Raw genomic sequence first — 15,185 nt, 5'->3', positions numbered from 1 at the left:
AACGAGTTCTAATTTTAAAAATCTTATGATACACAAATATTTCCGGCCATAAATCATGTATTAAAATAAAATATTCATAAATACTTATATACTTATTACTAATATACTTTGAGAAATTCAAACTTATCAATTTGTTTTTGATTTTTTTTTTTTAACGAGGAATATGGATACGAAGCTAAAGATGTAATACATTCAGCCAGATCTGTAAACAATGCGTTGTAAAAATATAATTCGATAAATATAATAAATGAGGTTAGTGTGTTACTCTAATTAACAAATCAATGGAAGTATTAATAGCAATACAAATTACTATTTACAAGAGCAACGATAACCCTTGGCATTCAAATTTTCTTGATTATATTTGTAATTGCTTGTCTATCCAAGGTTGTTTAAATTCGTTTCGATTTATCCTTAAAATTTAGAGTTTATTTTATACGTATTTAAACATCAACACGTATCATTTTTTAATTTAATTTTTGAATATGAACCAGCAAATGGGCCACCTGTTGGACTGATAAATGAGACACTCACACGTTTTCTTTCACCTTCGAGAACGTGATGAATTATAAAAACAAATTAAGCAAATAGGAATATAATGATGCTTGTCTGGGTTTGAACCCGCAATCATTGGTTAAGATGAAACGATGCGTTCAAACTACACGGCCGTCTCGGCTCTTGTGATTACAAATACATACATGCCCTTGTTTATTTTGAAACAGATCATTGCTATTATTGTATCTTTAGAGGTTTCCGATTTTCATTTTATTTTAATCATTATTACGTGTTGTCTTCGAACTGTCATTAATTAATTAGTATTTTTGTGTTCCGATTTGAAGGGTGAGTGAGCCAGTGTAACTACAAGAGACATCATATCAGTCTCTAAGGTTGGTGGCACATTGGTTATGAAAATTTCATACTTTGTCAATGTTTTGACCACTTACCATCAGATCAATTTGTCCATCCTACCGATGTCATACAATAAGCTAACAAACTAGTTCATAAAAAAACGATGTTTTCTCAGTACAATATTTAATAAATGCAATAATTATTCGTATTTAATAACACTAGTAGGTAGTATGCGAAACTTTGCGATTTATCAACAGATTTTTACAAAATTTCGAAACATGACAGGTTTTGTTTTGATTTAATTTCATTGTAAACGAACGACGATGTTTTCGCACGTTTGACATTTGTTTTTTTTCTATACTGCCATAGCACCGCTCTCTATCCTGCCTGTAAATTATTTCCGCTCTCTTATTTTTTTTTAAATCGTAACAATTGGTAAATTTCAATCAATTCTCCTTCCTAAAAGGCCGGCAACACACCTGCAAACCCCTGGTGCTGGTCCTGTTGCAGATTTCCACGGGCGGTGGTAATTACTTTCCATCAGGTGTGCCTCCTGCTCGTTTGCCACTATAACATAAAAAAAGAACTCTCTTTATTTTTCTGCACATCTAAGGCTGGAGCTCTTCAAAATGAGACCAAAACCGATGTTTTATGTGCAGATATCGTCCCATAATCACTGGAAAAAAATCGCCTTACGCTATTAATATATAAGATTTTAGTCAATCTTAAAATTTAATGTTTATTTTCGCTGCAATAGTCATTAATACGGTACTTAATGTTTAATTAAATTACCGTAGTTCTAAATATAACACGTGAATCATAAATGCATTAGTACAAAATACGTGAGAGCATAATTAATTATTTATTTATTTATAAATATCCTGTATGTTCATCGATTTAATAATATATTTAACTCAATTTGATTAATTAATACTAAATCTTATTTTAATATTAATCATTTTTTAAATATAGTAAAAACAAATTTAAGAAAAAGGAATTTTCATTTTTTTTTCTCCGTCTTTTCTTTATTGTTCTTACAAATAATATCAAGTCTTAGCTATTATATATATGTATTTGTAAATACTATAAATATTTATTTTTAACAATCAAAAAAATAATAATACATCTAGTGGGTTAAACCTTGATTAACATAAAATCAGCTAACCCAACTTTGACCAAGGTTTCCAAACAAATCCACTTCAAAGCTTAAAAATTTAGTACGATAAATTAAACCTTGGTTACATTTCGTAGATAACACAAATGTCAGAGATTTCATTACAAATTACTAACAAACAGTTAGTATTGAATAAATTCAAGTGGAATATTAATCAAAATTTCAACACGTACAAACTACACCGCCCATACTAAAAGCTTTTTATCAAAGCATTTGACGGTGGTCCACGATACATCTCCCGTCATACCCCGGATAGGGTCACCATGAAACCTTAATGAAACCAGAGAGAAAATTGTTCTACGGATGCAAATAAATAGTTTCCTAAAAGCAATTTTTTTTCTTATAAATTAATTCCTTATTTTAAATATATATTTTTTTGATCATGGTGATTATTTAATAGGAACAATATGTTCATTTTTTTTTATATAAATAAGAGTACAATAAATCTTTGTATGTAGTATATACCTATTCAATAATACTGGTAATTATTAAAATTTTAATTAATACCAAAATCATTATATAATTATTTATATTTATAAAATTTATTTATGTACGATAATTAACGACCAGATATGTCCATATTGGAACGACTTTAATAATTGTAGTCTTGTAAATACATTGCCTTACCGAATTTATGATTGTATCACATGAACATAATTTATATTATATATATAATAGTTTTTAAGACTTTGTTGTTGTTTACACCGTTCATACGTCACCATGTGTTTAAAGATTTTGCGTATATTATATAATGTGTAATTACACAGGCTCACTAGTAACTCAGTAGTAAAATAGAACATGTGATGTGGTAGAATAATTGGCTTGTTCAAAGCCATTCTTTCGATATATTAAACAGAAGCAATAAAAGCAGAAAGAACATCCTTGTCAAAAAATTAGCCACCATAAACATTTTATGACAATCATGAAACTAAATGATTGGTCATAATAGTGTAAAATATACATCTTGTGTGGTCCACCGTACAGAATGCCGGTGAAAAATAACCCACACGCAACACCACTTAAAATACGGACCTCTTGTGACCTTAACATTGGATTACATAATGAGTTACGCATAATTTGGATGCGGTATACGAATAACTTCGAAAGCTCATTTTTTATTTAAGATAATCTATTTCGATGACAAGATATAAGTTATTCTTTAATTATTAAATGCCGGGAACGCATAGCGTTGCTTAATAAAATCAATTATCCACAACCTAACAAATCTTTTACTTTTAATAGTCGGTTTTTACTTTTAGTTGGTAGGGCTTTGTGCAAGGCCCTCTGGGTAGGTACCGCCTGCTTAAATATTGGTGAGTTAGCTAATGTAAGTACAGGTACGAGAGACATAAATTAATATTTTTTTCAGCACCAGTGTCTATGACCACTTAACGATATTTATTCCATTGGCCAGTCCGCCTACTTATATGATAATAAAAAAAAATAAAAAAAAAGTATAAGTCTTGCAGTCAAAGCAGTCATTTAAGTTTTTCGCAATCGAATTAATAATGCACTCATACACATTAAACAGAGGATCATTAATTTTCATTAATATATATAAATATATTATTGGCTTTCGTTCCATCTTTTCTCGGTAGAATCTGTATTCCAAGGCCGCGTGGGCTGAATTTTCCAATCCCAGTGGGCGAAATATGAACCACCTCCAATTTATACTGAGTATCTTTAAACAATTTTGTACATCGATACTGTAAATAATATTTATTATATCTTATATCCGAGCATCATCAATAATGGAAACTAAGACGCTATGTCCCATGGGCCAGTTGAGGTGACTCACTCACCCTTCTTAACAACAAACACAATAACACTAGCATTACTGTTTGGCGGTAGAATTTGTGGCACCTGCCAAATCACAAAGCCTTATCAAGTAGCCTAAGCGCCAAGTAATAAAAATAATAAGAATATTATTTGTATAGGTGCTCACTTGTTATTGGAGAGATCACTGCTAAGGATACCGCAGTCTTTACGTGCCCATAATATAGGGCAGAAATTTGTATTATTTTTTTGTATAATTTACGGTACAATGCAAAAAAGTATTATAAGCCTCATCCAATTTACGAATAACATTCGCACATCCATATTTCCTATAGTTTCTTGCTTATTATATAGACATTTGTAACCGTCAAACGCACAATAGGTCTGATTGGCCCTATGCCCTATACTAGACTGCAGACCACGCATAACCAGTTACCGATGAGCTGTGTGTGTTGACCTGTACTGTTATAAACGGCTTCTTATCCAAGGGCGAAAGGGTTCGCGGCACGTGGTCAGGCTTATTAATATTTATTAGGAGAAAGGCGTTTTGTTTTTGAATCATTGTTTGTTAAACCTTTTTTTATCGTTCGCATAAACGCAAGCTGGCCTGGAATTTTAATAGATTTTTTTATTTGGAGTAGATGATTTAGATTAACTTTAGTGGTCGAGTAGTGTGTGCGGTTTTCATCGGTACACCACTCCGTGGTCCCGGTTTCGATTCCCGGTCGAGTCGATGTAGAAAAAGTTCATTAGTTTTCTATGTTGTCTTGGGTCTGGGTGTTTGTGGTACCGTCGTTACTTCTGATTTTCCATAACACAAGTGCTTTAGTTACTTACATTGGGATCAGACTAATGTATGTGATGTTGTCCAATATTTATTACTTATTTATAAATAATATACGTTTTGTTATAATAACAATGTTTAAATAACATTTTATGTTTTTGATTTTTTATTATTAACGATAGTATTGAGTCTGTATGTGTGTCTCATTCGCACTATTCACTGCATTCAATACAGACATTAAAATAATCCTATTATATTTTATACATAAGTATTAATATATTTATGAGTTTTCCCAATATTATTTTCGTCATATTATTTTATTTACTTTTTCCCATATATTCCCAATTTATATACTGCCCATATGAATTATGATTATTTATTCAATAATAGTGACTTTAAATTTATTAGTAAGATTTAACACAATAACAAAAACAACAATACAAATACAATTTAAGAAACTATTTAAAATTTAAACACCATTCCACCACTTCCTCTGATTTATATATATCTAATTATATGTTATATAGTTGCATAATTACATAGGATATAGTTTTATATGCTTACATAAATACCATACTATTAGTTTATTGAGAGGTTACTGTCATCATGGTTCGAAGTAATTCAATTCAGTTATTTTTATTGTGTCATTATTGTTTCAGAGATCGAAGCAGCGGAGGCTTGCAAATGGCTGAGAGCTGCCGGATTCCCGCAATACGCACAGATGTACGAAGGTTAGTTGAAAGCAAATCACACAACATACACACCTCATTTAAACGCTGTTCCATCAGAAGACAATATAAGAATGATCACTATTGTTTTCGTTAAAACATTGCACTCGAACGTTACAAAAACGTTGTCAAATTGTTGATCTTATTGATTGTCTATACAATAAGATTCATTTAAAAATTAGCATACATGAGCTGGTGATGAATATTTATTGTAATTGTTTGATGTTTATTTTATATTAACTAATGGAGGCTAACATCGTGAAATCTCGCAAGGTTGTATGTAGTAGAGTAGAGACCAAACGAGATATACTACTTATTATGTCCAACAGCAATGTATATTAAACTCTGAACCCACCTATCGCCTATGGAGAGAATGCTCTTTGCCTACCAATAACACATTTAGGAACATTCGATAAGGAAGTAATTAACTCCCATATCAATAAATTAAACGCTATAAATATTCTTTATCATTACTATACTTCTGCATATAATCTAATCAATAGTGTTCGAAGAAACGTCCAATCTTCCTTATTACACACACACTTGTATAAGTTAACGTAATTTACACACATCAAAACGTTTAAATGAAACAATCCGGATATAACGCACACATCTTAATAATTTGTCTATTTTAATACATTTACAATATCTGCGTATCGATATTGTGCATGGTTATCAACGAAAACACACACTATAACACATTTTAAATTATATAAACATGTCATGATAATATTAACATCGTATAATAGTTACATCATCGATACAATTAGTATGTTTTATAAATAATACTTTATTTAGCCGGATTTCCAAAATTCGCACACATACAAAGCATTTTAAATAGAGAACGTAATTGACACTTATATCATACATATTTATAGAGATATATTTGTGTTGTTCACACATCAGTCGTTATAAACCAACAAAATGATAATGAATTACAAATAGATACATTTGTATAACGTTATTATTGATTTATGTTTTTCAATGTAATTATTTTAATTTGGAAAAAGTAAAGTAACAGTCCATAAATTTTCAACAATTTAAATAAAGTTTTCCATTTTTGAAACAGTTGATTTACAAGTTTACAACATTTGAAGTTAAGGAAAAGCTAATAAAAAGTCATATTACTATATATTGTGATAAAAAAGCACATTGTAAATAATTATATTTATATAGTTCATATTATTTAGTCAATTTAATTAAATAATTTAAATTTAATATATATTCCAACTGCAGATGGATTTTCGTTTAGATAATTTAATTTTGTGAATTAAAAAGTACACACTTACTTGAATAATATAAAATTTTAACATAAAATACTGACTATAAAAATAATAACAAATAAAATTCGAGCCTACAAAAAAAATATTAGTACGCATTTTTCGTCCATTGCGTTTTTTTTTTTTTTATTTATATGGAATCAAACGGCACTTATATCCAAGCAAAAAAATTATTTAGCAAATCGGTTCATAAGTATCACCGTAAGTCGATTGTCAAGTCACGAGTGAATTCTAACAGATCGCACTGCTTCACGAACATCAAGGAATAGTAACTCCACGCTATTTGAACAACTAAAGCGCTTAATAAACCTTATTTTTCGATCGTTTTTTACATGATATATAAATTATTGACAGGTTAAATAAAGTATTCACTAAGACACACTAGATTTATAAATACATATTCTCGTATAGGTTGTCAGTTAATAAGTAGGTAATAAACTGTGTTCCTGTTTCGCTCTCACTTAATCGTCTCCGCATACGTTAGACAGAGTCAGATATATTTATTATGACCTAATAATACATGAATGTATTCATGTATGTTTGTGTCCAAACAAGGAAGTTTAATGCGATCCCGACCTGCCTCTACGATCTATTAATCATACTTATCCATTGAAATGCGTTTGTCCCATATATACAGAGTGTTTGGATAAAATTGCGAAGTCATTCAAATATAAAAAGCATTTAAGTTGAATGAAGGTTTAGACATATTTTTTAATTATTATAATCTGTGACCAATGATATGTAATATTGTAAAGCAAAAGCATATGCAATTAAGCGATATCGCTTAGAGTCAAAATTTCGGATACTTTATTCAAAAAATTATTCAATTTCGTATCGTTTCGTATCGAATCGTATCTGGTTTATTTATTTACATACTTAAAGTAACTTTTAATAAACACTCATCTCCAAAATGGCGTTCTATATCAAAACAACATGGATTGAAGATTTAAATAAAATTTAACATCCTGTACGTATCACGGTAACGAAGTCCAGCTATAGATGAAGCCAAATCCTTCTCAATTGGTCGCTATTCTTTGGTACATTCGTTGTCATAATGTAGACAAGACTTAAAGTTACATGCTTATTTAAATTTACGTAATTTTAATCAATACTATATAAAACGATAAACATATTATTATTTTTTTATTGAAAAAAATTACTTATACCTATTATCGAAAATCATGTTTCGTTTATTTCATGACGGCTATTCTAAGAAAAACTGGTATCATCGATTTTCTCTCATTAGTTTCGCTTAATATTAAAACAGAATTTGATTGCGAGATAAAGTTTTAGTGTAAATAAAATTAAATACAAAAAAAATTGTGTAAATTTACCACATCAGAGCTTAGGCTTTCCCACAAGGAAGAGTTTGGTATACGAGTATGTACCAATTTTTTTTCCCCCACACATGTAGATTTTCTCACGATATTTTACATGTAAAATAGGCTTATTTTTGTTATTTATAAGATTGTATGCTCTTAGATTTTAAAGAAAGTATTCGTCACTTGTATGATTAACCAGGATATAGCGTTTCGAGAATATCAATGACTCACACTATTACGATGCTATTTTCAATAATGTATGTATGTGTTAAGCAAACATGTACGTGTAGAGCCTATTCATTTAATAGTAAACTGGTCACTATTTTTTATTCATTTAAAATTAAATACTATTCAAGAAGAGCCGATATTTTTCCAATTGTTAAATCACGTGAATCTTAACTTAGATTGTGGGTTCAGGTAAGCACCATGCATTTTTAGTATGTATAATTAATCTCGGTGAATTAATTTTGTGGGGAAACCTACTTGTGGTCCACTATCATTAGAGGCTTTTGATGCATATATACATATACTAAGGGATTGCAGATTCGTGAAGCTTCAAGCCGTCTCCACAAAAAGGAGATTAGTCCAGCAGTGAGATAATAGCTAGCTATTATTTAACAGTGGTTTTAACGATGGTATGACTTGTTAAATATTATGTAAAGAAAAAAAAATCCAAAACTAAAAAAATCCTTAACTAATTAAGCATAATTAAATAAAAATAAAAATAATGCACACATCCATTCTATGATATCTGTTGCCGATGACAGTTGTCGAAATTATCCTTTAGAAAATATAGAAACATGCGGAGTCATACTTGCATATGTGAACGAAAGGTTTTTTTTCTAGTAAGTATATCTGTTGTAATTGATGTTCGATTTTCGAACTTGACTTATAAAAAATGTATGTTCATTTAGGAATTGTCAGACATTTTTAGCTTATAAGATTACAAATTCCGAAGGCTTAATCTGGGTTCAAAGTAACTTCAGAAAAAAAAATTGGTTTTTTTGTCAAACTTCCGTATTGGCGCGTATTGGACCCACACACGCTCTTGTGAACACTCCTATGACTCGGAAAGTACGCTAACAGATTGATTCTGTATGTAAACTCTCCTCGGTTGTATTCGCCGTTAAATAGGATTACAAGAAGGAGGAAGAAACAAGGCCGGTTTGAGAAATCTGAACCCCTGGATTCATAGGGGTCAATACCCCCAGAAAAATGGACGTATTTGACAAAACTAAATATGTATAGACAATTTAAACTATCATAAATTTCTTCTATTTATTAAATTATAAAACTTATTAGTTTAGATGTAGCTTCAAATGTATCAAATATAATCAACTGATTTGCCAATTATATTCAGACTATCATATTTATTAATTTCTCATAAGTTACTTATGAAATAAAAATTAATTGAATAAATATGATCGTGCAAATCATGTAGCTCCGACTGCTCCTGGAAGAGTGCACTAGTGTTGTAAACACTAGTGCACTCAGATTCACAACAGTCGTACCATCTCCTGCAGACCGCAGTCGGCCCTATACTATCTTCTAGTGTCATGGTCGAAATTGGTAAGGCGCTGACGTCAAAACAATGATGATGTCACAGCGATGTGTGCGAGTTATAGAGTAAGTCATTAGTATGGACGTAAGTTTATTTAGTGATATTTGTTTTTGAGTTATGATCATGAATGGAATTACGTGTTTTATAAATTTATCTCAAAGCAACCGTAATCTTGGTATTCCTGAATGATTTAAAGAAAAAATACGATATAATCGACATATTTAGCGATGTTCTGCTAATGCGTTAGCTTTATGCCAACTATTCTCATGTAAATATATTTACTCAATCAGCTGATGATGATTTATAACTTAAATATAAATATCCGAGCCCTGATAGCCTAGTGGTTACTAAACGTGAATCTAACTGATGGTTAAGAGTTAAAAACCGTTTCAAGCTTCAATAATTTGAGTTAATACAAGTAATTATTTTTGTAACAAGAGGCATATCACCTTAGTTCCCAAGGTTGGTGACGCATTGGCGATTTGGAATATGATATAGCGGTGGTGACCACTTACCACTACCACTTAAAAAATTGATATGAAATAATATATAATTTATTTATATTTACTTCAATCAATCAATCAATCAAAAGCCAATCGTTGTCCACTGCTGAACATAGGCCTCTCCCAAGGTGCGCCAAAGCTCCCGGTCCTCCGCCTTCCGCGTCCAGTCGGTCCCCGCCACCTCATCACATCGGTCCACCTGGCTGGAGGGCGCCCTACGCTGCGTTTGCCGACTCGCGGTCTCCACTCTAGGACTCGTCTGCTCCAACGGCCATCGGTCCTACGACATACGTGACCAGCCCACTGCCACTTCAGCCTGCTAATTTTGCAAGCTATGTCTATTTACTTAAAAAAAAAAAACATTTAATTCAAATATGTTTGTAAGTATTCATAAAAATCTTTAGTCCATTTAGCTGTGACGTCACTTGCAATCTTTAATTCTAGCTTAAATTCCCAGTAGGTCTTGCTCTGACTATACTTTAATATGCCGGACATCGGCTCTGTTCCTATAAAATCGTTAGCATACTCAGAAGATGAACGTATATTAATAAAAAAGATATTATTCCAAAGCGTATGCAACACTTTTATGCGTCACAATCGTTTTACTCAAATGTTACATACACAAACGTTGCACTCAGATTCGATATTAATATCGTGGTGGTTAAAATCTCAACACAATAACAAAGAAAAGCATCGGAAAGTTTATTTTAATTGTTACATACACAAACGTTGCACTCCTAGACGACCTTGAATATTTACTCCCATCGCTTCCAAAGAAATTTCAATTCAATGCACAAAAAATTGCACGGCAATATATTCATGACTGGTTCGTAGTTTCCAAGACTATGACTTAGCAGGGGCGTCAAAGTTATGCAATTGAGTCACGGCGCCATTAGCTCCCTTTTCTATAACTAATCCCCATAAACACGGAACAAAAGCTTCGAATCTCGGAAACTCAACACTCAGACCCTTCAATATAACCGTATGGTTTATGATAACCGTTCGAGTCCTTATCATAATCTTTGATAAGATAACGTTTTGAAGTTCTTGTATTGTATTTAATACCAGCTCGTGTTTGTTGAATTCTTTGACGCTGATATATAAGATTTCCTATAATAACGAAACACCTCAGACTGTTTTAACGGAATGGTTCAGAGTTTAGAACAGCTCGGCGGTAAAAATATATGTAATGCCTTGTTCCATTGCTGGGTTAAGGCTTTTTCTCCTTTAGAGGATACGGTGCGAATGTGGATTGGACACGTGTAGAAGATCTTCACCCGACACATACGTACATCCCTCATAATATTTTTTTGTTAACGATTTTTTGATTTTAATAAAAATAATAGTAGCAATGCCACATTATAGGAAATTATAAAAATAACTTAAAGGATAGTATCTTTTTAGATCGCCAGACAGAATAAGAATAGACCAAGAAATTATTCGATAACAAAGTCACCAATTAATATTTATTCGTTTTTATTCAAGATATACGAACAATAGAGTTTTATACCGTTTCATCCTGTAGAATCTGAATTTCGATCCGTTGCGTAGCTTCACGTGAAACCATCTAATATTCCTTGTAAAAACTACTTGAATAAAGTTAATGTTATCTTTAATATACCACTTTAGTAACAGTGGGCTCTTTCCTAATGGTCAAGGCTGAGTGTCCCGCAAGTAGCATCGGTTTTAAAACTCAGGGTGTCATCTAAGGCTCAGAGGATGTAATGTTCGATTGATAGATCAATTCAAGTCAGGTGGTCTTCCAGAGTCAAATCCAGTATATCTTATCTTTCATGTTTTTTAAAACGTCGCCATAATTGCTCACAGCAAGTGGTCTGCCCGTCAGGTAGTCTATATCTTACTTTACAATATTGCTCATTTAAGTGAATCATGTCTCCCTAAGATTCTCTTTTAAGTTACTCCAAGCGTTAGTTATAGAACGTATATTTATTTTTCACTTCATTATAGACCTTTTGTAAAGTTCCTTAACTGCCTTCGACCATTCTTCTATCAAGAAATATTATAATATAAAATTGTACCTCACAAACGGACTGTCTATTTCTTCCTTGACCAAAGACTCAATAACTTCAGCTACCAATTTGATTTATTCTTCTTTCAATATCTTAAAGGTTAGAAGAGATCTCTTTTTGAAGATAAGTCCACAACACTTCGTGCACTTTTTATGTTTTAATTTAGTTACAGTCTTTGTATGAATCTTCGTATGAAATAAAGATATTTAAAACAAGAGTTTTGGTTGGCTCGACCCGAGATTTAAGGCCAATAATTCGGGACTACTGAAATCTAGCTTAGGCTTATTTATAGTTATGTCTTTAAGCACAATTTAAAAACTCAGACCATTTTTTTTATTTAACGTAGTAAAAAAACTGTCTGAAACAATTAAAATATTTAGTAATTGCCAAACTTTTACTTTCATTGCAGACAAAACAGCACTTTATACTAAAATTGTAAATTTACAAAAATAAGGTTCAACTTATTTCAAACCTACTGTTTTGTTAAAATAAATTAAGGTTTAGTGCCACTGTAAAAATAAATAAGGTACGGGACCGTAAGTTATTTGTTGGCAATACAATAAAAAAAAAACCGTTTCAATAGAATAGAATAGAATAGAATAGATAAAAAAACGTAACGTGTTTTAAAAGTCACAAGATTATAATGAGATTATTTTTAAAACAAATCTATTGATTGATTGATTTATTGATTTTTTAACAATATTTCTAGACTAAATGTCAAAATGAAATCAATAAATCAATGAAATGTCAATAAATAATAGAATCTTGCAATTTAAATACATAACAAATTTTTATATTATGAAAAAAAAGAATCTTATCAACTTGAGTATACTTGTGTCATAAAATAGGTATAAAATAATTTATGACATTCTTTTACCAAAACAAAATACAAATAAAACAAAACCGATTAGTCTTATCGTTCAGGTAAACGTTTCTTGTAAAAGTCTACATTTCATAACATTTACACAATCGAATACCAACCTTGTTTCTTTTGAGTTAAAGTCTAAAATGTGTTAAAATAATTTTGCGCTAACGTGACCTAGACAAGGAAAAATTATTGCTGGTCGAAAACAAAATAAACAAATTTGAACCTTATGCTTAAATTATAAGGGCTATTAAAAACTAATAGTATCTTATAACTATGGTATCTTCACACAGGCAGGGGGTCGGCGATTTTGACAGGGGAATGAAAACAGATATGTCAAAAATATTTTTATCTGTACCGATTAGTATAGACCTCAGGTACACCAGTGTTGTGGCGTGTGTGATTGGATGGACACACAATTCAGTGACCATTTGTCCGTGAAGTATTATAACATTTGATCATTTGTGATGGTTAATTTAAATTACACGTTTGTTATTATCTGTGCTTTTTCAAATAATCGATACAGTGAGTTACAAATTTTTGTTATCCAATTCTATTTTTAAAATTATTTATTTTGTCAAAGGTGAACGGAATTCTTGTTAATGTGTATTTACACTATCATGTGAAATTTTACACCAGAAACACCCAAGTTCGATGACATTCCTAAATAAGATGTTTCCGCTATATTTTTTAAGTGCTTACAAAGTGTGTTTACAATCGGTATTATTCGTTTTATGCAACAGTTCGTGATATTTAACAGTTAGGAGTTAATTTCGATTACATAATATAATAAATATATATATTTAAAATCAGTTTGCTAAAAAAATATATTGCTTTACAAAATCTAACAGTATTTAATAGGAGGTTATTAGTCATGTATAAATAGGCGCTAAATTTTTAACATGGTCGTGCTCGTTGGTCTTATGGGTAGATATAAGGCTCCAGACCTCAAGGTCTTGCGTTTAAACCTCAGGTCGCGCCAATAAAAAAGTAAAACAGTTTGAATTGCTGCAACGCCTCCCGTCGCAAGTTACAATAATTTGGACAGTTATCTAATAAAACCTTCTTCATGAAAAATACATATGTGCCAACTTGGCTTTGGGATCAATCAGAGTCCAAGTCTATTAATATCAAATATACCAACATCAATTATTCCAACGTCCATTTTTATATATAAGATGTTGTAATAAACTCAACAAAGTTGGCCACAGAAAGTTGGCTCTACAAGAATTTTGCGTAAATAGGTCATGGATCTACATTAAGGATAAAGATTGCCACTTTATATTGCGACTAAATATTTTAGGAGAAGCAATTATTTAGGTCTACATTTACACATTAATATGTATATTTTTAAATTCGCTAGGCAAGTGTTATGTTCTGTATTGAACTGGAGAATTATTTCATAGGAGACCCTCAAGATGACAGGCCTTTAGACCCCGGGATGGTTAAAAATATCCAGGCATATAGGGAGCTGATTGTAAAGGCTAATAGCAATAACGCAATATTTTAAAAAACAATCATTACTTTAAATGTAGAATTGTTTCTTTAGTATTATTTTTTAATATCAATTTGTGAAATTAAAAATATTGTTATTTAATTTAATCCATTATATGAATACTATAATTATTAAGACTGGCTAGGTACCCTATGCTCTTTCCTGCCCCCTTTCCATACACGTGCCAACATCTATGCAAATTTCATTATAAATGCTAGTTTCGTGAGTTATGCATAAAATATTTAAATTTAACCCATTCATGCCCAAAACTTTTTGGCACCAATTTAAATAATGTTTACACATTATGTTGTTTATTAAAGACCTTAAATTAGCTTTGTAATAGTGATATTTAGATTTGTGTTATGATTTTTTTTTATTTAAGCGGTTCGAAAAGGACCCCATGGGCAGATAAGGGTTGAACGTATTTGCCTAAATATAAACACGATGGTACAACATAACCTCGTATATGGCAAAATATTTTTTTATATGAATACGGTATTATTCCAACAGCCAAAGGCCAGATAAAAGGAATTATATTAATGCAATTTGCGTGTGTTACAATCACATAGTGTTTTACCAGGAATATAGATCACTCGTACAGTGGTCTCTTTGTATCCAGCCCATATGTGTTATAACCTTGACTGTTTCGCATTAAACAAATGCGTATTAAATACACACATACGTGTTTATTTATTGACTTGCAGCCGACTCCCCGTCTCTGTTCAAAGAATACATTTTCTCCTTGCGTAATTACTCATATCAAACTCTTGAAACAGAAGTCTTCTTTAAGGATTTCATGTAAATCCATTCAGCGATTTTCG

At 31.2% G+C, this 15,185-nt stretch overlaps 1 protein-coding gene across 3 annotated transcripts in view; it reads left to right on the top strand.

The window, feature by feature from the left end:
- LOC125071431 (rho GTPase-activating protein 7) overlaps positions 1–15,185 on the top strand; it is a 263,295-nt gene that overhangs the window by 212,770 nt on the left and 35,340 nt on the right. For all 3 annotated transcript variants that reach the window (XM_047681675.1, XM_047681677.1, XM_047681678.1), the window contains exon 2: positions 5,240–5,311. In XM_047681675.1, the coding sequence (XP_047537631.1) occupies positions 5,240–5,311 (72 nt within the window). The remainder of the gene's footprint in view (positions 1–5,239; positions 5,312–15,185) is intronic.

Source organism: Vanessa atalanta, chromosome 19 (assembly GCF_905147765.1).
Source record: "Vanessa atalanta chromosome 19, ilVanAtal1.2, whole genome shotgun sequence".
Lineage (NCBI taxonomy): Eukaryota > Metazoa > Arthropoda > Insecta > Lepidoptera > Nymphalidae > Vanessa > Vanessa atalanta.
Note: the sequence above shows the minus strand (reverse complement) of the source record. Positions and strands in the feature narration are given on the sequence as shown.